The 24,952-nt window shown below is 35.0% G+C and overlaps 1 protein-coding gene across 2 annotated transcripts; it reads left to right on the top strand.

Annotated features, from left to right (window-relative positions):
- Positions 1-2,045: 2,045 nt before the first annotated feature.
- Positions 2,046-21,484, top strand: LOC100793949 (mediator of RNA polymerase II transcription subunit 16). 2 transcript variants are annotated; one of them, XM_006594260.3, is made up of 19 exons: positions 2,063-2,702; positions 3,377-3,445; positions 4,609-4,697; positions 7,100-7,212; positions 7,580-7,681; positions 8,081-8,171; positions 8,981-9,574; positions 10,587-11,205; positions 11,385-11,464; positions 11,651-11,733; positions 12,367-12,603; positions 15,101-15,272; positions 16,864-17,354; positions 17,526-17,702; positions 18,157-18,531; positions 19,066-19,216; positions 19,301-19,354; positions 19,461-19,562; positions 21,171-21,484. In XM_006594260.3, the coding sequence occupies exons 1-16, from the start codon at positions 2,407-2,409 to the stop codon at positions 19,210-19,212; spliced, it is 3,735 nt and encodes a 1,244-aa protein (XP_006594323.1). In that variant the 5' UTR covers positions 2,063-2,406; the 3' UTR covers positions 19,213-19,216; positions 19,301-19,354; positions 19,461-19,562; positions 21,171-21,484. The 2 variants fall into 2 exon arrangements, with proteins under 2 accessions (XP_014621125.1, XP_006594323.1); XM_014765639.2 differs by lacking the exons at positions 19,066-19,216; positions 19,301-19,354; positions 19,461-19,562; positions 21,171-21,484 and having other exon boundaries at positions 2,046-2,702; positions 18,174-18,531.
- Positions 21,485-24,952: the final 3,468 nt, after the last annotated feature.

Raw genomic sequence — 24,952 nt, 5'->3', positions numbered from 1 at the left:
ATAACAGCCTTATCCCACAAGGTGAGGCAGGCTATAAGGACCAATTAGCATTGTGATTTTTGTGATTAAGTATTTCAACTTTATCACTTCACAATGTTTTCAAGGTGCAGAGTTATGAGTTATGGCAATGAGCCACCAGAAATGAATATGAATTTGTCAATATACATATAAAAATATTGACTAACAAGCAGTGAAAAGTGTAACCGGTTTAATATTAAGCAACCAGTCAGACAAAAATAGAGTGTAAAATGATTAAAAGGTTAGACATGAAATGTATTATGCTGATATATACCAATCTGGACAGGCTGTGTAGTTGTGTGCACAATGTTCCCAAATTGATACATCATTTGACCAAATTTTCCTGCAAAAAGTGAGTAAAAATAATAGTCAGCTTCTTGGTCTTTACATATCTACATTACAAGTCCAAGCAAAGTAATAACCATGATGATAAAAGAAAAAAACTTCATTTTATCTGTGCTGGGTATCTTCATCATTTGCATAAATGCATTAAAAAATAATCAAGGAAAAATAAAACTCACTGTAATTTTCTGTTGGTTTGTTGAATAGCTTGTATCGCAATAGAAAGATCTGAATCGTAGAATATTTTTAGAGCAAAATGAATAATCATGTCATTCCACGCCAGGACCAAAACCAAAATCACTGAATTTTGTCAATTTACTGCATTGTTGTCAGGGACAGATTACATGAGCATTATGACCAACAAATCAAAACCTAAGGAAATATGTAGAAAAACATAATGACAGTGTAATTAATTAAGTATCAATTTCAAAAGTGGGCGCATCTTTTACTTACAGCATGCAATAATACATTAATTATGGTTTCTCTAAATTCACCATCAAATGCTAAGTGTAGGAATCAGGGCAAACTGCAAATCATAAATAGAATTGAAATTGAAATTAAAATGGATGAATCATGTTTTTACTTCTTGAAATTGTAAGGTTTCACTTTTAGTCTTTCATCAAAATTTTTTTTAGTCCTTTGTTTTTATGTGTTAATTTTTTAATTTTTATCATCAAATATTATCATTAAATTATGTTGTGATATTAATTTATTTTAATTATTAATGTAATAGTTAGAAAATCTCACATCATCTAACTCTTATCATGATATAAGTTATATATCTATTAAATAACTTTAGTTAATGTCAATTAATTTTATAATAATTTTTTAGATGATATTAAAGCTTATAATCTATCTTTATAAATCTTGTCTATTCTAATAAGCTTGCTTACCCTATTGGAGACATTTTCACCTCTTCGGTTGCATGCCAACGATAGTGAGACTTTTTCCCCTCTCTTTCTCCTCTTCTACCATAGTTGGCCTTCTATAAAAGAATTTTCCTATTTATCTTCCTTCTCCGTCACCTTTACTGTAAACAATGCACTATTGTTGCCAACATTTGAAAAAAAATATAACTTATGATGGTAACGATTAAAGTTGTTTTTTTTTTTAAAGTAACATCTCAACTCATTTCATTAATAATGACATCTTCAATACAAGATGATATGTAATCATAATCTTGGTGACTAACATTAAATTGCGTCGTCCTTGCTAATAGATGAGCGGAAATTAACTTGTCTCCTAACTAAGCTTATCTCAAAGTTTTAACAAAAAAATAACATGTATTTGCTAGCTTTGATAATGGCTCTAAATTCAGTATTTGCTATCCAATTTCCTCTAACACCCTCCACCGTAAATTGTTAGTCCACCATAAATCACATCTTCAATTGGTGCACCGAAAAATCCACCCAAATATAATAACTAAACACCTGTTTTTTTTTTTTTTAAAAAAATTACCCCATTGGATCCTTTTCCAATTTTAAAAAAGGCCAAAAAATAAAAAAATAACAAAAATCCCTCTATTCTCAATCCAAATCGTTATCATTTCTGGATTTTTCCTTGTTCAGGTAATTGAGTGTTACACAACACAACATCACAAGACTTCCCCATTCAAACGTTCAGGGTCACAACACAAACACAAGACATCCGCGACCAACAACTGAAAAAAGGTAAAAAAAAGAGAAAAAGAAAAGGCATAAAAGTTGAAATCCCAAAAGCCTTTAAAAACAGCTTAACTCTTAAGAAAACAACAAAAGAAAAACAAAAAGTATTCTGGAGAATCACCGGTGTCTTTGTTTGGTTTGTCCACCACATGCCCAGCACGAAAAACCCTAACCCCAGAAATCACAATCCCCCTTTATTAAACAATTGAAAACCCCTTCCCTCTGTTCCTCCCCTTTTTCCATTCACACACACAACACTAACCCCACTCTCTCTCTACATTTCCAACAGTGGTATCTGTCGCCTTCAATTGCGACTTTCCACCACTAACCCCATTTTTTCTCTCACTTTCTCTTTCTTATATAAAATTTAGGGCAATTGGGAATGAATCAAATTGGTGGGACAAAGGACCCGGAGGCCGAGCCTGTCTCTCCGTCTCTGCCCCAACCCCAAGACACTCCCAAGAGCTCCGACAAAACCGATTCCGCCACCGCTGTCGTTGTCGTCGCCGCTGCCTCCGAAGAGCAGGAGGTCGGAGAGGAGGAAAAGCCGCCGCCTCCGCCTGTCCCGATGGAGGAAGATCCTGTCAACCCCGCCACCGTTTTCTCCATCAGGCTCAAGCAGCCTAGGTCCAATTTGCTGCACAAGATGAGTGTGCCTGAACTTTGTCGCAATTTTAGGTCAGTGCTTTGAAAATTGAACTGTTTCTATAGCTCAAATTAATGATTTTGTTGATGCATTTTTTTTTGGGGGTGGGGGAGAGGGGAGTGTTATGAATTGGAAGCTTGTTTTCTTAGTGTGATAGTTAGTGCTTGACTTTGATCGGATAAACTTCTCCATGAGGTAGAAATGAATGAATTTAGTTCCTCTTATAAGCTAAAATCAACTTATTGCACTTCAATTTTCTGAGAAGTTAGACGAGAGGATTTATAAAAGTTACGTGCATAAGTTGATTTTAGTTCACCGTAGAAAATTTTCCTCTTATATGTGATTATGGAGAAGTTTTTCCAAACATAGTTCATGAAATGAAGTGCTTTCTTTTTGTGTATTCAAATTTGGGAGAACAAAAAAATGCTCGGTTGCTGATGTAGCTTGTAGTCATCCCTTATGATGATTATTTTCATCCTTATGCTGATCATGGGCATAATATGTGGCAACAATTCCTAAAAGAACGTAGACTGACTTTGCATGGTTCAGAGTGTACGAGTTTTTCAGTGTAAAATTTAGATTCTGACATGCTTTTTTTTGGTCTTGCAATTCATGTTTGTGTACTATTGTAGGTCTTTTATGGCACAATAATTTTGGTACTATGGATTTCTCACATTTTTTTTAATCTTGTTTGTTTTTTCTGCAGTGCTGTTTCGTGGTGCGGAAAACTGAATGCTATAGCTTGTGCAGCAGAAACGTGTGCCAGAATTCCAAGGTTTTTTTTAATACATTTGGACATGTTTTCAAATCTTTGACTGTTCTATATGTTTAATTAAGAACAAAACTTTCTGTTTGTATATATGATAATTGTAGTAAAACACAACCAGAAGAATTGTTGGAGTTTATAAGATTGTGAAGATCCATTGCATGATACGTTATTGATAAAATCAACTAGACTTTGGAGTGTGTTTGGGTAAATAGCTTAGTTATGTACTTATTAATAAGTACTTATCATAAATTGTTTTTATAATCAAATAGTAGATATGATTAAACTGCTTTCATACAATTTGTAAGCTGTTTTCATAAGCTTATTATGGAGAGCTTATTGAACTAAGCTGAAACAACATGTAAACAGTAAACATATCATAAACTATTTTCATAAGCTCTCCCAAACACTTACACAAGTACTTCTGTCAAGAGTAAGATAAGCCCAAATAAGCTGATAAAAAAAAAAAACTCTTTCAAATGCACATAGTTTAGTTGATGAACATCTCAAACTTTCTAATCTACATTTTTTCTATGTTGATTGTGAAGACCTAAATGAAGTACTGACCAGAGATATTGTGGATATATCTTTTAACATATTTAACAGTGTCTTTGAGGTTTGAACATGTTTCATTAATTGGCTAACATAATATCTTTTCTGTGCTTAGCCACTTTTCTTATTTGTTGCCTGACAAATTTGGCAATGGATGACTAGAACAAATCCTGCTCACTAACACTCTTTCATGAAGACTCCAAATGCAATAAAAATACTAAAGTTCTAACACTATGTTACCAAAATAAAATGACAATAAATAATGGGCTTCATAAACCATAGCTTTTAATGAGGTTAAATATGTAGTAGAAGAAAACAAGCCCTAAAGAGACATTTTTGTTTAAATGACCTGAATTGAATGTACTGTGAAATGCAAACTGGCTTATTCAAGTTCTAATTTAGCTTAACTTAATTTTGGTTGAAGCCCACATCATTTATTAAATAATCCTTTACATTTGTTTGAAGTTCAAACACAACTTTATTTTTACAAACAGGAACGAATGCTGTCTTGTCTTGCTCATTCATGTATCTATTGCTCATTTCACTGGTTTGCTGGCACTAGCGTGTTTGGTTTTATTGCCAATTTCTAATGCTTATTAGTGTTTTTCTTTTCTCCATAGTTCAACTGCTAATCCACCATTTTGGATCCCTATACATATTGTGATCCCAGAGAGGCCGACTGAATGTGCAGTGTTCAATGTCATAGCAGGTACTTTGATGTCATTGCTTCATTTTGTGACCTCAAATGCTTCATTTTTGCTGCATCTAATTCCAAAGCTGCCTGAATAATTGTGAAGTTTTAGATTGGTATTTTTTAGCTCTCTTGCATTCCTTGCATAAAGCTTATACTATGCTAGGCTATTCAACAGTATAATCTGGCATCAACTAATAGTAACAATATTTTGATTTTGGGTTATGCACTTACGCAGTTGGAGTTTGGACTCCACTTTTACCTAAATAAGAAATCTTTTAATTATCAAATCTTGCAGCACATAAATAAATTAAATTAAACCAGCGGAAATCCTTGATCTGTATAAACTTTATGAACATCATGATCATATAATATATCCAGGACGGTGTCTAGCGTGTGGAACTAAAACTTGTTTCGCACTGTGTGAGAGTCTATTTTTTCCTTTTTTTATTTTTTATTTTTTTTATATTTTCTTTCCCAGTTTGCCCCTTACCCTAAGCCTAAACCTGCAGTGCGTTGCTGATGTCACCAAGAAGGGTCTCTTCCACTGTTTATCTTCACTATTTTACTTCTTTTTTCGTTTTTCCTCTTTTTTCCCCAAATTTTGTTCTTCCCTCCTCTCCGACGATTAACATCGACCACAAACAAAAATTGCATGAGTATGTTGAAACCCAGATAAAAAAATCGCAAGTGAGTATGTTTAAACCCAGATAAAAGAATTGCATGGGGGTATGTTGAAACTTAAATACAAAGAATCATGAGCTTGTTTCATTCACAACGCACATTTTCTCAATAATCAAGTACCAACAATTTCGGATATAGAATCAAAATGGAGAACCGTCACCATGGTCGCCATTGATGTTAGAGAAAATTTAGATCTGCGGATTTCTAGATCTCTTTGATTTTTGTGGTCGGATTCAAATTTGTGATTTTTTTGTTACAATCTCTGTTTTATGTTGTGGGGTATGGTTGTGTTGGTGAGGGAACAGGGATTTGGTGTTTGGGAGCAACGAGGATGTGGGGGTTGAATAAGGAGGAGTGCCGTCGTAGGCGGCGGCAGCGAAGATAAAGGAGATAAGAAAAAGAGATAAGGGGTGAGGGTAAATCGGTAAAGATGAATGAAGAAAGAAAAAAAGAAATCTCAAGCATCTAATTTAAAATTAATATATTTGACATTCTGTGTGACTTTCGCACCGTGCAAAATGAGTTTTCCTTTTGGAAGCTAGACACCGTCTATATTCAGACATGTATTAGTACGATAAAATTGTCTTTGAGTTTTGTAGGTACTTTGCAATGACTAATGAATAACCTTCAATGCCTTGTATCTTGTGTGTGACATTCTCATTAATTTCCCCATTGCGATGTAGTGTTGATCCCATATATTTAAACTTAGATTCCTATGGTATAACATGTTCTCCTATTTTTATTTCCAAGTCATATTCCTCTTGTGTCTTGCTAAAATTGCAATGCATATATTCTCTCTTATTCCTAATAAGCAAAAATCCTTTGTTTTCAATGTCTCTCTCCAAAGCTCAAGTTTAAAGTTGACTGCTTCTCTTGATTCTTCAGTCAAAACTATATGATTTGCAAAAATCATGCAATTAGGGATAGTCTTTTGTGTGTCCCTGGTAAGCACATCCTTGACTAGATTAAACAAGTAAGGACTTAGGGCTGGCTGAGTCTTGATGGTATCAAGTAAGGGAAGTTCTTAGTTTTGCTTCATAGAGTTCTCACATTAGTAGTTACCCTATCATGCATGTTTTGTATAGTCCAGGGAAAGAGTGATTTTCATATAGGTGAATTCAATTATTACAAGCGAGCAGGTGCAGCTATTTATAGCTGCCCCAAATACAAGTCTAGGTTAGCTGACACATCAGCTAGCTGTGGCTATCAGCTCGCTTTATCTAACTTTACTAACCAACAGCTGTTAGGAGATAAGCTACTCTGTTTTACGCTAATACCCCCTTGCAAGCTCAAGAGGGTTGTGATGCAGAGGAATCACCCTCAATGAGCTTGGATATAAAGGCATGGAAACATTAACAACTAAGCTGCTTGCTTAGGACCTTCTCTTGAATAAAAGTAGATCAAGTTCCATGTGTTTGGCCTGAGCATTCAAAACAGGAGTCTAAGCCTGGGCCATGATGCTCAGATTGTCCTAGAAGACTTGAGGAGCTGAGTGACTGACATCTAATTCAGATAGCAGAGTTTGGACTTTGGATCAAACTCCAAATGATTTTAGGAGCAGCATATCCTCAAATATGACAACATATTCTTTGACATTATTTGGCGGACTGTCCATTGATTGAGTGCCATTTGGATGTTATTTCTCATTTCTTTTTTCATTCTGAGCTTTCTTTTTTACCATCTGAGTTTCTTTTTACTTTAGGAAGCTTAATTAATTGTATTCATATCTTCTGCAGATTCTCCTCGTGATTCTGTCCAGTTTATTGAATGGTCCCCGTCCTCTTGTCCCCGTGCATTACTGATTGCAAATTTCCATGGGAGGGTAACTATTTGGACTCAACCTCCTCAAGTAAGTGTGATTTATCAATCTAGTTCCTAGAGCTTCTAAATGTGTGACTATCATATATTCTTGGGGATTTGACTCCTCTAAAGTGAGAAAGCGTGTAAAGCGAGAAAGTTAGGGCGCATCCACCCTTGATTTATAGTGGGTCAAGTTTATGTGATACTTTAATTAAAATCAATGGTGGATACACTTTTACTTTCTTACTTTATGCATTTTCTCACTTTGGAGGTGTTAAAAATCCTATTTTAGCATATATTTTAGTTTAGTACATTTGATCCATCATTTGCCCACCTCTACCCTTTCATGTTTTCTCTATTGCACATATTTGCTTGTGTTGTGTATTTGTTCCTCACATATTGGTTTGTCCATTCAGGGGCCAGCTAATCTTGTCCATGATACTAGCTGTTGGCAGCGTGAGCATGAGTGGCGGCAAGATATTGCAGTTGTTACAAAGTGGCTATCAGGGGTGTCTCCGGTATAATGTTTGCTAGTCTTCTACTCATATGTTCAAATTCTTTGTACATTTCTTTTGATAAAGTCTAGTAAACATTTTATTCGTCTAATTTTGTCCTCAAATTTATGTGATTATGTAAGGGATAGGGATTCTCTCTCTCTCTCTCTCTCTCTCTCTCTCTCCTGGTTTGGTTATTTTCAAACATGGCCTTTCAATGATTGAACCTCTGAGCAAATAGTTCAGGATTTGTATCTTATTATTTTTCAGTAAGATAGACCATAGTTTCAAATTATAACATGGATCCATTTATCTGCAAAAAGAACTCAAGCATTGGTTTACAGACTGTTAGAACCAAGTCTATTCCATGTACTATTGGTTACTTCATTTTTAATCGAAGTCAATTGCTTTCTGAATTAATAGTATAGGTGGCTTTCATCCAAATCAAGTGCTCCTGCCAATTCAAAGTTGACATTTGAGGAAAAGTATCTTTCGCAGCAATCTCAAACTTCAGGTCAATTATTCTATTTTCATACTTTTCTGCCCCTTCCCCCCCCCTCCCCTTTTTTATCTTGGATACACTGAGTGCAAGCACATGAGTAGGGGGATAGTTGTCCTATTGAGCTACAAGCTCATTGTGTCTAATTGATTGTGTTTTTTTTCTTTTTCTTTTTGTTCCACAACAATTTTGCTAGTTGCTAGTGGTAATATGTATGTCAAGAAGTACCACTTTTATATTGTTTTTGCTCTTATGCCAATAATTTTTCATTGTTTTAGTGACAAACCATGAGAACCCATCATCTAAATTTTTTTACTTGCCGTTTCCCTCACTTTTTGTGTTGGTGTTGTTTTTAATATTGCTTGTGATTTTGCCATTTTGGGAATAAAATTTCTTTATGGAGGCAAACCATGCTAGATGAAATGATTATCTGAAATTCATATAAACTTTGTTGGGCAATATTTTCATTTTCTCGTAGGGTAGGGGTCTGGGTGTCTTTTGGATGACCAAACCTCTGGCATCTTCACAACACTCGAGTCTTTCCTAAGTCCTGAATAATTGAGTTGGTGTCATTTGGAGTTACAAGCTCATTGGCACTTTTTGTTTTAATTATGATAGTCAACCATCTTAGTGATTGGTTGATACTTGGGCAAGTTTTATACTGTGATAAATGATGGTCAATGCTATGATGGCACCTGACATTACCTCTATTTGATCGCATATTTGTTCATTCCTTATATTTAATTTTTAAATTATCGTCAAATATATGTATTTAATAGTACTGTGCTTGTGCAGCTGATGCATGCAATTGTTTATTTTTTCAGCTAGATGGCCCAATTTTCTTTGTGTCTGTTCTGTGTTCTCATCGGGTTCAGTTCAACTTCACTGGTCCCAGTGGCCTCCTACTCAGAATGGCACAACACCGAAGTGGTTTTGCACTAGTAAAGGACTTTTGGGTTGTGGGCCAAGTGGCATTATGGCCGGTGATGCTATCATAACAGACAGTGGTGCCATGCATGTAGCAGGTGTACCAATTGTTAATCCGTCCACCATTGTCGTTTGGGAGGTTGCACCTGGGCCTGGAAATGGTTTCCAGGTAACTCCAAAGACAAGTACCACTTGTGGTGTCCCACCTCTTAGCCCTCCCAACTGGGATGGTTTTGCGGCTTTAGCTGCATATTTATTTAGTTGGCAAGATTATCTATTATCTGAAGCAAAGCAAGGGAGAAAACAGACAGACCAAAACCTTGTTGATGCTGTACCTCTATATTGCTCACCAGTTTCGAATTTTTCAGCATATGTGAGTCCTGAAGCTGCAGCTCAATCTGCAGCAACCACTACATGGGGTTCTGGTGTAACAGCAGTGGCCTTTGATCCAACTCGTGCGGGTTCAGTGATAGCTGTTGTGATAGTTGAGGGTATGAAGCTGATTCTGACTATTTTTTTCCCCTCAAATAAGTTTTCAAATTGCTCAGTGCTAAGGTGTGGCTTCATTGATAATGAATTTATTCGTCCATTTTTATTCGTTTTCCATCTCATTTTGTCTCCTTCCCTTCAGCCCCCCCTCTTATCTTTATCATTGTAATTTTAATCCAACATGATTGTACATGTTTTTATTACTGAGTCCTGATGAAGTTCATTTAAAATTTGTGAAGCTCTATTGTGTTTATTTTTGTTTATATAGATTAAAGGTAAAACAATTGTGAGAAACATGGGACTTAATATTTTCTCCACAGAAACTTCTGATATTCTTTCATTTCTTTTACTATTTATGGTTCTGCTCCATTATACTATTCAATTTAAATCATTATTTGTTATTAATGTGTTGAATGTCTTACACTTCTACTGTATATCTTTTGGAATACGGTTGCCCTTCATCAAAATGTCTTTCTCAATTAGTCTTCAGCAGTCTGTCTAGCTGCTGTCTTTGTTCCCACATTCCCCCATCGCCACAACACAAGTGCAAATCTTTACTCTATATGTGTTTTAAAGGTTACAGTTGAGTTGACCAAATCTGCTAAGAATCGGGGATTTGTAAGTGAAACCCATTTAAATATCCTTATACTGTGGTTAAACTTTAAAGCCATATGTTGCCATTTAAAGAATAATTAATCTGGTGTGAAACAAAATAAGAATCCACAATTTACAAGAAAAATATCTTATATCAAATGACTGATAATGGACTGGATAAAGCATTATCAAGTTCCCTCCTCCTTATAGTCATGCTTCCAATGTTTCACAATTCATCCTTGGGCATACTTTAAGATCCACTATAATAGAAGCACCCTGTACCTATCTTGCCTTCTTAGTCCTCTAGGTTGTGACAATACTGGCTGTGATGCTAGTTTATCAGGATTTTACACCAATAGGTTTCATGTGCCCAGATAATTGAACTAAAAAATTGATGTATAGCTGATTTTACATGTACAGGACAGTATATGTCCCCTTATGATCCAGATGAGGGCCCATCAATTACAGGGTGGAGAGTGCAACGCTGGGAATCATCTTTACAGCATGTGGTTCTCCATCCTATATTTGGAAACCCTACTTCTAGTATGGGTGGACAACCGCCTATGCAAACTGTTTGGCAGTCCAAAGTAGACCTGAGCATACCTCCAACAAATGATTTCAAGAACCATCAGTCACCTGCAATTGGAATGTCTTCTGATGTGCAAAAGGTATCTGAGTCTGTTTCTGATAAATCAAAAAGGGTCAATTTTGATCCATTTGATCTTCCAAGTGATGTCAGGGCACTTGCTCGAGTTGTTTACTCTGCTCATGGTGGTGAAATTGCCATTGCTTTTCTTCGAGGTGGTGTCCATGTATTTTCAGGTCCAAATTTTACACCTGTAGACAACTATCAGATTAATGTTGGATCTGCAATTGCTGCTCCCGCTTTTTCTTCAACAAGCTGCTGTTCGGCTTCTGTTTGGCATGACTCTAGCAAAAATTGTACAATATTGAGAATAATTCGGGTTCTTCCTCCTTCTATTCCCATTAGTCAAGCAAAGGCCAATTCATCAACTTGGGAGCGTGCCATTGCTGAAAGGTGATTTCTTTAATCCTTTCTAGTAAGTCATATATTAACTGTTTCTTGATATCCTTATAAATTTGCAGCTGCTTCAATTATTTGTCTACTTTGTCTGGTAATGGAAGTTGTGATTTGTTTCTTTGTCAATGATTTACATTACATGGCTTGCCTGGTGCTAACATCTGTTAGGAAAACAGGTTTTGGTGGAGCCTTTTAGTTAGTGTTGATTGGTGGGATGCTGTGGGCTGCACACAGAGTGCTGCTGAGGATGGTATTGGTAAGGCAGTTCTTATTGTCAATTCCTTTGGCTATTTTTGTTTATGTTCAAGTTTGTGCCAGAGAATGGAGAATATGATTTCCTATTTCATATTTGTACTGTTAGAAAGCATCTGTGCAATATACTGTGGTGTTGGTTCTGTGACTTCTATCTATTAACTAGTGACATTTTTTTTCCTGGTTTCAGTTTCACTCAATAGTGTTATCGCAGTTTTGGATGCGGATTTCCATTCTCTCCCTTCTGTTCAGCACAGGCAACAGTATGGTCCTGTATGTTACTGTTGAACCATCACCTTTTCAGAATTTTGTCATTGGCTTTTATAGTTTACTTCAATTTCCTCTTCAACTTTTTCGGTTAACTGAGAGTAAATTGTTCCATATTAACTGTGGGTGGAATGTTTCATGGATATATCATAAAATGGAATTTGGACCCAGCAGCAAATGCTTGCTATTGACAATTTTGTATTTCATGTTGAAACTTAGACTTTTACTATTTGGCATAGCCTCTACATCATTGATTATACTCAATAACTTGTGGTCTTGTGGATGAAAAAATGCTCAGTTTGGTGTTGAAATTTTCGTTTTCATAGTTAATATTTGATGTGAGGTTGCTTCACTCCTATAAATTTGAAATTTTGATTGTTCATGTGGATTTCAGTCTGAATATGATTTTTAAGCTTCCTTAATATCTGCTAAGGATTACTTTTCAACCAAATTTGCACCAGCCACTCTTTTACCGTGTCTTTCAGATAGGATAATTAATACTATTTTTTATAATTAAACAATATGGACTTCTATTTGTTTCTTGACTTTTTCTGTTTATTTGTATTTTCTGATTGGGATGTGATCGTGTTTGTGTTGCTAATTTGTTGGCTAAATGGACTTGGCTCTAAATGATTGCAGAGTCTAGACAGGATAAAGTGTAGGTTACTGGAAGGATCAAATGCCCAAGAGGTGAGGGCGATGGTTCTGGATATGCAAGCTAGGTTGTTATTGGATATGCTTGGGAAAGGAATTGAGTCTGCATTGATAAATTCTTCAGCTTTAGTTCCTGAGCTATGGCAAGCATCAGGTGAAACGTTATCCAGCATTGACCCTGAATCAATGGCTGTTGAACCTGCACTAATTCCCAGTATTCAGGTATGCTTTGGTTACATTTTGAAACTTGATTACCTAATTTTTCTTAATCAGAATATATAATAATTTTGTTGTGGTTATCTGCTTGTCTTTCTGCATACGACTCATCTTTGTTATGTTTGGTCTTTTGTCATAGCACAGTTGTCATTTGTGGATAGTGGTACTGAATCTCTGACCCTAAAATTGCTGTAGGGGATGGCTGCTATACCAAGATAATGAAATATGCAGCATGCACCATACACACACACACACACATGACCGGTTTTGTTTTTTTAAAAGCACAAAATTACTGGCATGTCATCATTGATAATAAAAATATTTTCTAGACATACAATCACCATCAATATGTGGCATAATTAACAAGTCATTAACCACGGAAAGTGACTGAAGCTGAGGCTGAGACCAAGGAGGTGCTCTGTTGGGTTAATTGTGACTGATATGATTATGATGCCATGGTAGCACCAAAGAGGGGTTGAAATTAAATTATCACCAGCAAAAAGGATCAGAACAGAGGATGTGTCTCACAGCAAACAAAAAGAATGGTGATAGCAACTGAAATTTACTATAGAATTGAAAGGGAAATTCAAAGAAGAAAACTCTGCCCTGTGGTAACGGCCACCCAACAATTCCCAAGAGATTGCCTACCCTCCCTCGTACCCCCCTCCCCTCTCATATTCTTGCCCATCTCCTCTGATTCCCGTATGTCTCTTTTCTCTCTCCTGCTGCTAGGTGTCATATTTGTTATGATTCTGCATAACAGAATCCTCCCCGTAGGTGACATTCTCCTCTTCTCTGTTCTACAATACACTTTTATGGGAGGCCCATTACGGGGCCCATCAGATTGAAACATGGAAAGAGCTGCAGCAAAAAGGGGCAGGCCTTTCTGGGAGTATGAAATATTAAACTCTATCTAGAAGAGGGAGCATATTCAACATAGGTTATGTGATGCTAGAAAATGTTATGCTGTTGGAAAAGCAAGGGCTTTGCCAGAAAATGCATTGCCTGGTGGAGATGGTTGGTACAAAGGAAGAAAGCAGTAACTATGTGCATCACTCTTTGAAGAATGAAGGGTGGTGAATTTTATTTTCATTTTGATGTGGGAAAACTTGTGAAATTTCAGACAGGGTTAAACATCTTTTTGGTCCTTACAAAAATGAAAAAGTTTGATTTTAGTCCCTCCTTTTAAAAATGTCGACTTTTCGTCCTCCATTTTTCAATGGAAGAAATCTTCCCGAACCCAACTTCGCTGCCGACAGCCTCACTCGCATCAAGAAATTGTCTTGATCCATCTCTACATGTAGCTTCCAGATCCACTCCACTACATAGCAGTCCTCAGCTGCCTTCTCAAATCTTCGTCTGCCAATTTTGTCTGCGGTCCTCTATAGAAGCTTCTGTGATGAGTGGATCCATGACTCTGTGATCCAGTGGGCATTTTGATGGGGTGGCTTGTTGGTTGCTGGTGTGGTGGGAGGTGAAATTGATGGAGTTGAGGACAAGGAAGAGCAAAATGGTGTGGTGTTATGATTTTCGTGGCAATAAAAAACCACCACATTTTATAATCCACACTCCACACTTTTTAGTCCATATTTCACAGTATGTGACAGCTTTTGATCACCAAAAATTGAATCACCGTCAACTCCAACTGACAGAGTTAGTGATGGGTTTATTGTGACATTTTTTAAAAGTTGTGGGACGAAAAATAATGTTTTTAAAAGGAAGGACTAAAAATGAACTTTTCCATATTTATGGGGGCCAAAAATATGTTTAACCCTTTTAAAATTTACCCCATAAATCTGATGAGTAATTAAAAAGAGTGGCTAAACATGGATTTAATTGTCTGTTAACCATAGCAGCTGTGATGTCTGCAATAGTGCAAATTGTCTGATATCTGCTCACGAACCAAGCTGCTATTGCTTCCCCACAAAATGTTGACCCAGTGCCACTTCTGTTGCAGCACAAGCCGCCATAGCATGCTATTAGTTACTCGTGCAATCGTTATTTGTACCATTATGTTCTTACAGTTACACACAAGCAGAGATACTTGCATATAATTTTTGTAGATAAAGATGCTTGTCAACCTATTTGTACTTGTCTATATATTATTAAACCCCTTAGAGCATTTACAATGCATAGTTGCTTATCATAATTTTGTGGGACTTATAACTTCCTATAGATTTAAGCATTGTAAACAAAAATTTACTCCAATGCTAAGATTGCTAAAGTGAGTGTTTAAATTAATTTTATGGGTCCTACGATGCTTGAAAATGTTATTTATGGTATAATGTTGTTAAGCAACTCCACGCCATATGCTCCAGTGGGAAAAAAAACTTAAGCAAGGTTGCTTAAAGTTAAGCAACTCATGTAAGCACCCCCAGTGGAGATGCTCTTAGAGGTTTTTCTTTGGCTTGCTTCTTTCATGTGTTATTCTTTGGTGTTTTTATACATTTGATTGTATTTATTTCTATAAATTCCTGTTTCTTAATTGTTTCAATGTTTGCAGGCTTATGTGGATTCAGTTCTTGATTTGGCTTCACATTTTATTACTCGATTGCGCCGTTATGCTAGTTTCTGTCGCACATTGGCAAGTCATGCTGTGACTGCAGGCTCTGGGAGCAACCGCAATATGGTTGCTAGTCCTACCCAAAGTTCAGCAACACCCGCAACAAGTCAAGGTCAATGTGCACTGATCAAATGTCAATTTTTGGTGTTTAAATTGATCTGCATATCCCTTAGTCTATATGAATTTTTAAATTGGTGCCTATAATTTAAAAGCTATGAATGGGTTCCTGTAGGTTCTGTTGAAAGGGTTTACTGTAATGTGTTGTATGTCTTGGATGACCACACTGAGTCTTTATTTATAATAAGAACATAGAATCTAATAATGAGTAATAAGGACTAAATCCCTAATTGCTATCTAATAATAAATAGGAGAATAGAAGATAATCTCACAGGTTCATTTTTTTTTCTTGATGTTCAGTCAATCCTCTTGTTGAAATGTTTTTAAACTATAGGGACCAATAATCTTCTAACTTGTAAAAAGATAGAAACAAAGATTTTATTTTCTGAATTGGCTTCAGTGAGTATACCACTCAGCAAGGTGATCTATTTATTTATAACAATAATGATAACAAGGATAATAAATAATTACTATTTTCAAGAGAACAATTAATATATCTCTATTTCCTAAGATACATTAATCTTAGGAAAACACATATTTGAAAGAGTAATAGTTATTAAATGCTCCTATTTCCGACAAAATGACCTGTTTAAAAATTCACAAGCGGTATAATGATCAACATATTAATATAACCTTTTTTATGATAATTGTTTAAAGAGAGAAAAACAAATGCTAGAGATGTTGAAACCGTGTGTCTGAACTACAAAACAAAGTCCATTTTATATAGACTTAATGTAATAAATACAAATAAATATAGGAGATACTATTCTTATTTACATGATACGATATGCCCTTAATTACAGAGATCCTAATTAAATAAGGAAATATATAAAAAAATATAAAAGAAGAATAAATCCTAAGAGAACATCTAAACCTTAAAATATTCTTAGATATAAAAAAGGATATCATCGTATATTTTTCACATTTTCTACCAATTATTTTTTCTTATATATAGTTTACTTTATCAAATAATATCTCCATATGGATATCCTGTGGCATTCATATGCTTGTTGAGTAACTTTTTATGGAGAGTGGAAAAAAGAACTTCTAGGTAACCTCGGGGGTTGGTTTTTGCTTGACCCTTTGGAATCTTGGAATGCCCAAAGTGCTCTGACCGAAAAAATATGTATAGATCCATATATATATATATATATATATATATATATATATATATTTTAAGTTATTTCAATCTGGTGTAATTATGGATTACTTTAGAATTGTTGAAATATGGGGATTTTGGTATTGAGGGAGGAAAATAAGAGAATATAAACTATTTGTAGTGTATTAATGTGATCTGAGGTGATAAAGAAGACAAAAACACTAATTATGAAATATAAGGAAGTGTGGAAACTATTATGAAATAATCTAATGCACTCTAAATTATTCTAAAGAAACAATCTGGATAGCATAGGATATTTTTATATATTCTAACAGGAAGCATAGGTTTGGTGCTTCTCTTTAAATGGTTATAGAAAATGATCAACTATCCTACCATGAAAAGCTTTAATCATTTTTACCACTAGCTTGATGTTTATTATTTGTTTTACAATTTACATATCAAACTGAAATAAAAGCAATATTTTCAGGAGGTCAAAATGGGACCAGCAGTTCTATGGGAAGCGCCCAGTTGCAAACCTGGGTGCAAGGGGCTATTGCCAAAATTAGCAACACAACTGATGGCGGGTCCAATCCAACTCCTAATCCCATCAGTGGCCCTTCAACATTTATGCCTATTAGCATTAATACAGGAACATTTCCTGGAACACCAGCAGTTAGACTTATTGGGGATTGTCATTTCCTTCACAGACTTTGCCAACTATTGCTCTTCTGCTTTTTCTTTCGACGGACACAACTTCCTCGCTATATTAATAGAACATCTGATACAAATATACAAAAGCCTCAATCTAATACTCCTGCTCCTGGCAAGGTGGAGGAGATTGCAAAACCAGTTTCAGCTGTGGTTAAGTCAGATGATGGTCAGACAGGTCGAACTGGGGCAAAAGGAGCTGAAGAAGTACCCTCTGGACGTTCAAGATTGGGTAGTGGGAATGCTGGCCAGGGATATACGTTTGAAGAGGTATACATTAATAAATGTTGCAACTTGTTTAAGGCTCCTTTTTTCCCCCTGTAATTTGTGTCCTACATAATGTATTTTGAAAGTTTTGCTGATTCCTTTTTATCTTATGGAGCTTACAAGTTACAAAGTAGGCTCTGTTATTTTAATTTTCTCATTGCACGTACAATGCAGGTCAAGGTGCTTTTTATGATGCTTATGGATCTATGTCGCCGAACAGCTGGGCTGCAACACCCTTTGCCAGTTTCTCAAGTGGGGAGCAACAACATTCAGGTTCGGCTGCATTATATTGATGGGAACTATAGTGTACAGCCAGAGGTTGTGGAAGCATCCCTTGGTCCACATATGCAGGTAACTTTACGGTTTTCTGTTTCTTTTAAATTCCTTATTTTCTGTTACATAGGATTTGGGTAGATTATAGATAACAATCTGGTTAGATTTATGGTTTTCTAATTCTAGTATTAAAACCTGTATTAGGAAACCATAATTCTGCTAATCTTGGACATCAATTGTACTCCTTCAGTACCCCTGGTACTGTCTTATATATAATATTTTATCTTTGCTGATAAAAAAAAGGTTAATTATTAAGTAGGGCTCGACAGTGGCTCCGTTACCATTTTTTTCATGAGGGTTCCTTTATACAGCTACAGTTTATAACTGAGTTAGTGATACAGCCCAGTTTGTTAGATTATGTAGGTACTGTTGATCATTGGAAGTTAAACTTTGTTATCTTGATCTGTTTTTCTTTCTTTTGATGTGTAACCTTTCGGTGAATGCTCCCTGTGAAAAAAAAACTAATTTGCAGAATATGCCCCGTCCCAGAGGTGCAGATGCTGCTGGTCTTCTTTTACGCGAACTAGAACTCCACCCTCCAGCAGAAGAGTGGCACAGGCGGAATATGTTTGGTGCACCTTGGTCTGATCCAGAGGATGTGGATTGTGCTAATGATACACCTAAACTTGTTAATTCTGACCCACTTGATTTTAGCTCATTGGAGCATTGTGATGTTTACTATGGAACTCATCGCTTATGGCCAAGGAAGCGCAGGATGTCTGAAAGAGATGCAGCTTTTGGGTTGAATACTTCTGTGGGCTTGGGAGGTTATCTTGGTATAATGGGTTCTCGAAGAGATGTTGTTACTGCAACGTGGAAAACTGGCCTTGAAGGGGTCTGGTACAAGGTTGGAAAAGAAATCTTGTTCATTTGTTTATATTGTTTTCTGTCATTCTGTACATCCTTGTATGCAATTAAGGAATTCAAAATGATTATTGATTTTTATGTGAATTTGAAGATCTGGCATTCATTATTGTAAGAAGTGCATGTGGTTCATATATCCCACGCTAAAATGCATTTAATGTTCATGTGTATTAATGCCTAGGAAGTTGCAACGCTTATTATAATCCTAGGGAATGGTCTCCACCAAGTCTATCTAGAGTCTATAAATAAGGATGATAATGATATGCAGAAGAATAGATCGAATAACATTTGTGATTTGGCAACTGATGGAAGTATTGATGGTGACTGAGACATTAGAATAGGAGCAGTGTCATCTAGGTCAATCATAATTTTGTAAATGAATTAATGAAATCATTCAAATGCTCATGCTTTTAAATTAGTAAAACACACTTGTGTGTATTCTTCTACTTGATCCCTTAGTGTTTTTTACTGCATGATTCATCTTCTATTGGTGATTTTGTTTACTTCTATGGTGCAGTGCGTAAGATGTCAGCGGCAGACTTCAGCATTTACTTCACCAGATGCTACTGCTTCTCCTAGTCAGAATGACCGGGAAATGTGGTGGATCAGCCGCTGGGTACATAGCTGCCCAATGTGTGGTGGAACATGGGCTCGGGTTGTATAAATAGGTGCATTATGTTATTATAATGTCAGTTTCACTCTATGGAAAGAGAGACATGGATATAGTTATGGCTAACTGTGAACTGAATCAGATGGAATGCTGACTGGAGTTGTACAGGAAGAAAGGTGTGGATTTGCTTGACAAGGTGGGTTGTCAGCATGTTGTTATAATTGGTGACCATACCATACTATCTTGGACTTGAGTTGTTTTCTTTCTGATCACTCTGCTGGTTTCAATTTTTTGAAAATCAGTTTCAGATCTCAATTTTTTTGGGAGTAAATTATTGTCAAGTCACTCCACAAACAGTAGGTGTTAATTTATCCATGGAGTGGTTTATAATTAACTCCTTGCAGGTATGTAATATCCCATTTAGACTTCTCTACTTTTAAAATGACTGAATTGCATCCCATCACAAATGCATTGGAAATTTTCTTTTGCTTGAAGAAAAATAAATGACTTATGGAAAATTGTTCAACAACAATAATAGCCTTATCTCACTGGGTGAAATTGGCCACAAGGAATACAATGCCATTGGGTTGGGTTAAAAACCAAATTCTTAGGGATACTATTTATTATGAGATCTCTTTTAGTAATCTTAGTCTCCTTATACCTTTTTTCATATGGCTAAAATTCATGCGGTCTATTCTCCTCACCGGTGCCTCCAATGGTTTTATTTGCACGTGTCCTAATTAACTTAATTGATTTTTTGCTATCTTTTACTTGATAAGTGTAACACCAATATCTCCTTGTATACAATCATTCGATATGCTGTCTTTTCTTGTGTGGTGTTACATCCATCATATCATACCCCTCTTAGTTACTTTAACTTTTTTCTCTTGGTAAGTACTTTGTAGTCACAAATAACCCTTGGTGCCATTTTTTTAAAAATTTATTTCTATCATCCAATGTGTGACATCATTAATTTTCCTATCATTTTGTACTATTGATCCCAGATACTTAATCATAGAAACTTTTCGTATGATATCTGTAATTTTTACCTCCAAGTCACTTTTCTCTTATTTCTTGTTAAAATTGCAATTTATATACTCAATCATATTCCTACTCAAGTGAGAACTCAGCCGATGCTTATTCCCCGGATACCATCATTGCTTCTTCTCCGGGAAAAGAAGTTCGATTCCAATGTCTGTGTCTAACACTCAAATTTATTGTTTACCTCTCTTGATTCCTCAAACAAAACTATATCATTTGTGCAAAGCATGCATTTAGGGTTTATCTTTGTGTCTTCCTTTTAAGTACATTCAAGTGTGTTTGCAAAATTGTTCAACCTCTGTTGAATGTGGATCCAACAAATTTTCCCTGTTGCGTTTAGTTTCTTGGAAAGTGGGAAATGAATGCTGAAATGTGAAAACAAACACTTGTAAGGCCATGTTTTGATGTAAACCTATCCCTATAGGAAAATCTTTAGTTTCACTTTCTAGAGACACTGTTAGTTACCCAATTAAAAGAATTGGTTGTGAGCCTAAATTTGCTTAATTTTAAAAGTAGAGACTTATTGGTTAAAAAGCTTGATTGGCTAGATTATGCAATTGCAACTAAAGGGACTAAAATTGTAACAAAGCCTAATTGTTGTTTTAATTTTACTGGTTGGCAGAGTGTTATTTATACACCTTAAGGCATGATGGTCAAACTAGTATTGGATTTACATCAGCAATCTCCAGCAAAGCTTCTAAATAATTTTGTGAACTGTTAATGCTAATAAGATGGAAGGCCAAAATTACTGGTGTTTCTGGGATGAATGTTTCATCTGTTTCAGGATATATTCTTATTTCTTAGTATTTTGATCCTTTGCAAGATAGCTTGCTTGAAATTAGATGCACAGTTGCCAAGTTACAACTTAGAACTCTACTTGACATATCTGTTTTGAAAAATCAGTTTTTGATGATTTTTGTGGCATTAACTTTTTGTCTTGCGCTTTACAAACTATTCATTTGTTAATGCAGATTGTCAATCCTCTGTAAAAACACTACTGTATCCTGCATGCCGTTTCATGCATGCTGATGTGGGTGGGTGCCTTGGAAGTTGCTGCTGGTGAATCAGAGATTAGGAGCTTATATTAGTTATCACTCATTAATCCCTGAGAAATCTCTGCATAAACTTCTTAGACTTTCTTCACTTGTTGGTTGTATTATGTAAATGATGCTCACCATATTGTTAGATTAGCTTAGCATCTTATTATCTTCTCATGATACCTGTAAAATTGATGAAAATTTTTGTTTTATTTCATTGGGGTACATCAAAAAAAGATATAATTCAATGTACTGGACCTACATAAAGCCTGGATTTTTGTATTTGTCCTCACTGCTTAGGGGTCTCCTTAACATTATGCAGTTTTTAGTAAATAGTTTAGACGAATGGCTGCTTTCCTTGTCTTGTACAGAGCCTAGAAAGGTAAACGCAGTGTTTGACACCCACCTGCACATACAGAACCAAACGTGATTATTGCCTCCCATCCTTGACTTTCCCCCCTCTGCAAGCCAAACATTATTATTATTACTATTCTCTTTATTTTCGTGGTTCAAAATTGAGTACCAACGCTTTCTATTGAAAATTTTCTATCCGTTATGTTTGGCCTATGGCTGAATTTTATTTTACTTTTGGAGAAGTCAATGGAATTCTCTTATTGAAAGAAATGAAAGTTGTAAATATAGCTCTTTCAATTACATTTAAATAACCAAAATTAAAAGAAAAATATCTATGATTTTTTTAAAGCTCTTTCAATTATTTCTAAAACAATTATGTTGGGGTACAACATTTTTGTATATGAAAGTAAAATAATAACCAAAATTAGAACCATGTTTGAAGACATAATAATCAATGATAAAGACATCAGAAATTTCACTATCCAATTATCTATAAATTATGACATTTTTTGCAACAAGATTTTTATAAATAAAATAGACATAGTAGATTTGCAACCAGCTAAAGAAAAAATAATTTTAGGATTTGATTTTATTGTACATGATCATAGATCAATCATTATTACAAAAAATTATTTATTAATCTCTACAAATTCACAAATGTCACCCATAATAAATGAATTCATATCAAAGTTACGAATAAAGTGTGGTGATGCCCCCACCAATACTAGCCACCAATGTCCTTGTGACGTACTTGTTAATTGTAAATTAAAAGGATCACAAAATTATGGTAGGATAATCATTTTAGGAACACCCTAATATTCTTACCAATAAAATATCTTAGGTAGCATAAAAACAGAAACTGAGCTACAATATGAATTATTTGTAGCATAATCTGACTACAATTCTGTCAAGATCAACAAAATCATAACTTTTGATAACATACAATAGATTATAGACGGATTAAATAAAACAAGCATAATAGGAGAAGACCCCACTAAATATTGGGAAAAAGACCTTGTTATATGCAAATTAGAAATTATAAACCCAAACCTGATAATCAAAACCAAATACATTCAGTATGAAAATTTTGAACAAGAAGAATATAAAAATCACATAAAAGTCCTTTTAGATCTAAAGGTTATAGAATCCAACACTAGTCCTCACAGGAGTCCTGATTTCATTGTTAATAAACATTCAGAACAAAAAAGAGGAAAAATTAGGATGGTCTATAATTATAAAAGGCTTAATGATAACACTCACATAGATGGATACACTATTCCTTCTAAAAATGTGTTGATAAATAGGATACAGAAGATCAAATAATTTTCAAAATTTGATTTAAAATCAGGGTTTCATCACGTAAAAATGAATCATGACTCAATAAAATGGACTGTTTTTTTCTTGTTCAGAAGGATTATTTGAATTGAAAGTAATGTCTTTTGGATTGAAAAATGCACCACAAAGTTTTCAAAGAAAAGTGGATAACATTTTTGAAAATTACAAAGAATTTACGTGTACATATATAGATGATGTACTTGTTTTCTCAAAAACTAAAGAAGAACACTATCTGCATCTCAAACAAGTTCTTCACTTATTTAAAAAATTTGGCTTAATTATTTCAAAGTAAAAAATAGAGATTTGTAAAACCCATATTTCTTTCATAGGAACATAAATAGGAAATGGAAAAATAAGGCTTCAGCCTCACATCTCCCAAAAAAAATCCTTAGTTTTCCAGACAAAATAGAAGATATAAAAAACCCTAAGAGTCTTTCTAGGTTTGCTTAATTATGCAAGAAATTTTATTAATGACTTACGAAAATATACAGTTCCTCTTTACAACAAGACCTCTTTAATTGGACAAAGGAAATTTAATACAAAGAATATAAAATTGGTTCATAAAATAAAAGAAATGGTTAATAATTTGTCATATTTATCTCTCCCACTAGATTCTGATTATCTAGTCATAGAATGCGAGGATTATGAGCAAGGATGGGGAGCCATCCTAAAGAAAAAGAAAAATAAATATGAAAAAATTCATGATAAAGAAATCTGTAGGTATGCCTCACGAACATATCACACGAAACCACAGGTATACTCAACTTCTACAGATTATGAAGTCAATGCTATGATAAACGCCCTAGAAGGATTTAAACTCTTTCTAGTAAATAAAAGTGAAATCACCATAAGAACTGATTGCGAAGCAATAGTAGCTTATGGTAGGCAACAAATAAATACGGATAAAAAAACCTCACAAAAGATGGCTTTTATTCCAAGAATATGTTTATCATAACAGAATAAAGATAAATTTTGAACACATAAAAAGAGTTAAGAATGTTGTTGATGATATTCTTTCTCGTTTTGCAGGAATCCAACAAGATGAATTCTTCTAAGGTCTCCTACTAAAACATAAAACATAAAATGAAGTTCGACAATCAAGAATTGCTGGTACTTACAAATGAGTTTCACTATCCTGGTACTTCCATAACATACAGTACCAATACAGTCCCATGAGGGTACAAATACAAGGGTACCAATGGTTTTTTTTTTTCCATATTTAGACAAATGGGATTTTGATATAAGAAGAGAAACCCATGATACAAAACTCTTCCTAGCATACAATGGGAAGTTTTTCATACCCTTCCTGGTAGAACATAATAATAAATTGGTTTAATTCTTCCAAAAGGAGAAGAAGGATAAAAAGATTTATGATGCCAGTGGTTGTCATGGACAACAAACTCCTCAATTTTCATCCACTGATCTTTTCATAGAAGACTCATCAGACATTTTTTGCTCTGGAAATGTCCAAGAAGAAGAAAATGTTATTGTTACAAAGTTATCAAAGAGTTGATCAGAATAAAGACACGTCCTGCCAAAACATAACTATAAATTGAAGCAAGAATCTTCACTTTTGCCGAGACTTTGACATTGAGTCTTTTCATAAATAAGTTATTGTAAAAATGGGCCCTGTGACAAAGTAAATGAATAGTAATTTTACTATTCTTAACTGAATGGATCTTTTGTTTTCTTGCTCCATCTTTCTCTATAAAAAGAGCCTCGAAGTTCAGTTGTAACACACAGACACTAGAAAGATAGTGAGAGAAAGAGAAGTAAATGTTTGTAATGGTTTGTTACGAGCAATAATATCCAGTGTTCTTCGAATCTCCCCCCTTCCCCCTTGTTCTTCCTCCTATTTGTAAGTATGATATCTACCGTGTCCGGCTAAGTTTTTCGAAGGCTCCCTCAAGGGGCCTTATTTATCTTCATTTAGAAGATGTGAATATGATTTATAACCCAGACATTTACTTTATTTCTTCCTTTTTTTAAGAAAACCTAGGATTTGTAAGCTTGCAAAGGTGTGTCCT

The sequence above is a fragment of the Glycine max genome, chromosome 13 (genome assembly GCF_000004515.6).
Source record: "Glycine max cultivar Williams 82 chromosome 13, Glycine_max_v4.0, whole genome shotgun sequence".
In the NCBI taxonomy this organism is placed as follows: Eukaryota; Viridiplantae; Streptophyta; class Magnoliopsida; order Fabales; family Fabaceae; genus Glycine; species Glycine max.
The sequence above is the reverse complement of the archived record's forward strand: the minus strand, read 5'-3'. Positions and strand labels throughout refer to the sequence as shown.

What these genes read in the sequence shown, in the direction of transcription:
- LOC100793949 (XM_006594260.3), top strand. Translation starts at nt 2,407, where the DNA reads ATGAATCAAATTGGTGGGACAAAGGACCCGGAGGCCGAGCCTGTCTCT. An exon ending in TTTGGACTCAACCTCCTCAA is followed by an intron (nt 7,213 to 7,579) that starts GTAAGTGTGATT and finishes TTGTCCATTCAG; the next exon opens with GGGCCAGCTAATCTTGTCCA. An exon ending in ACAGGCAACAGTATGGTCCT is followed by an intron (nt 11,734 to 12,366) that starts GTATGTTACTGT and finishes AAATGATTGCAG; the next exon opens with AGTCTAGACAGGATAAAGTG.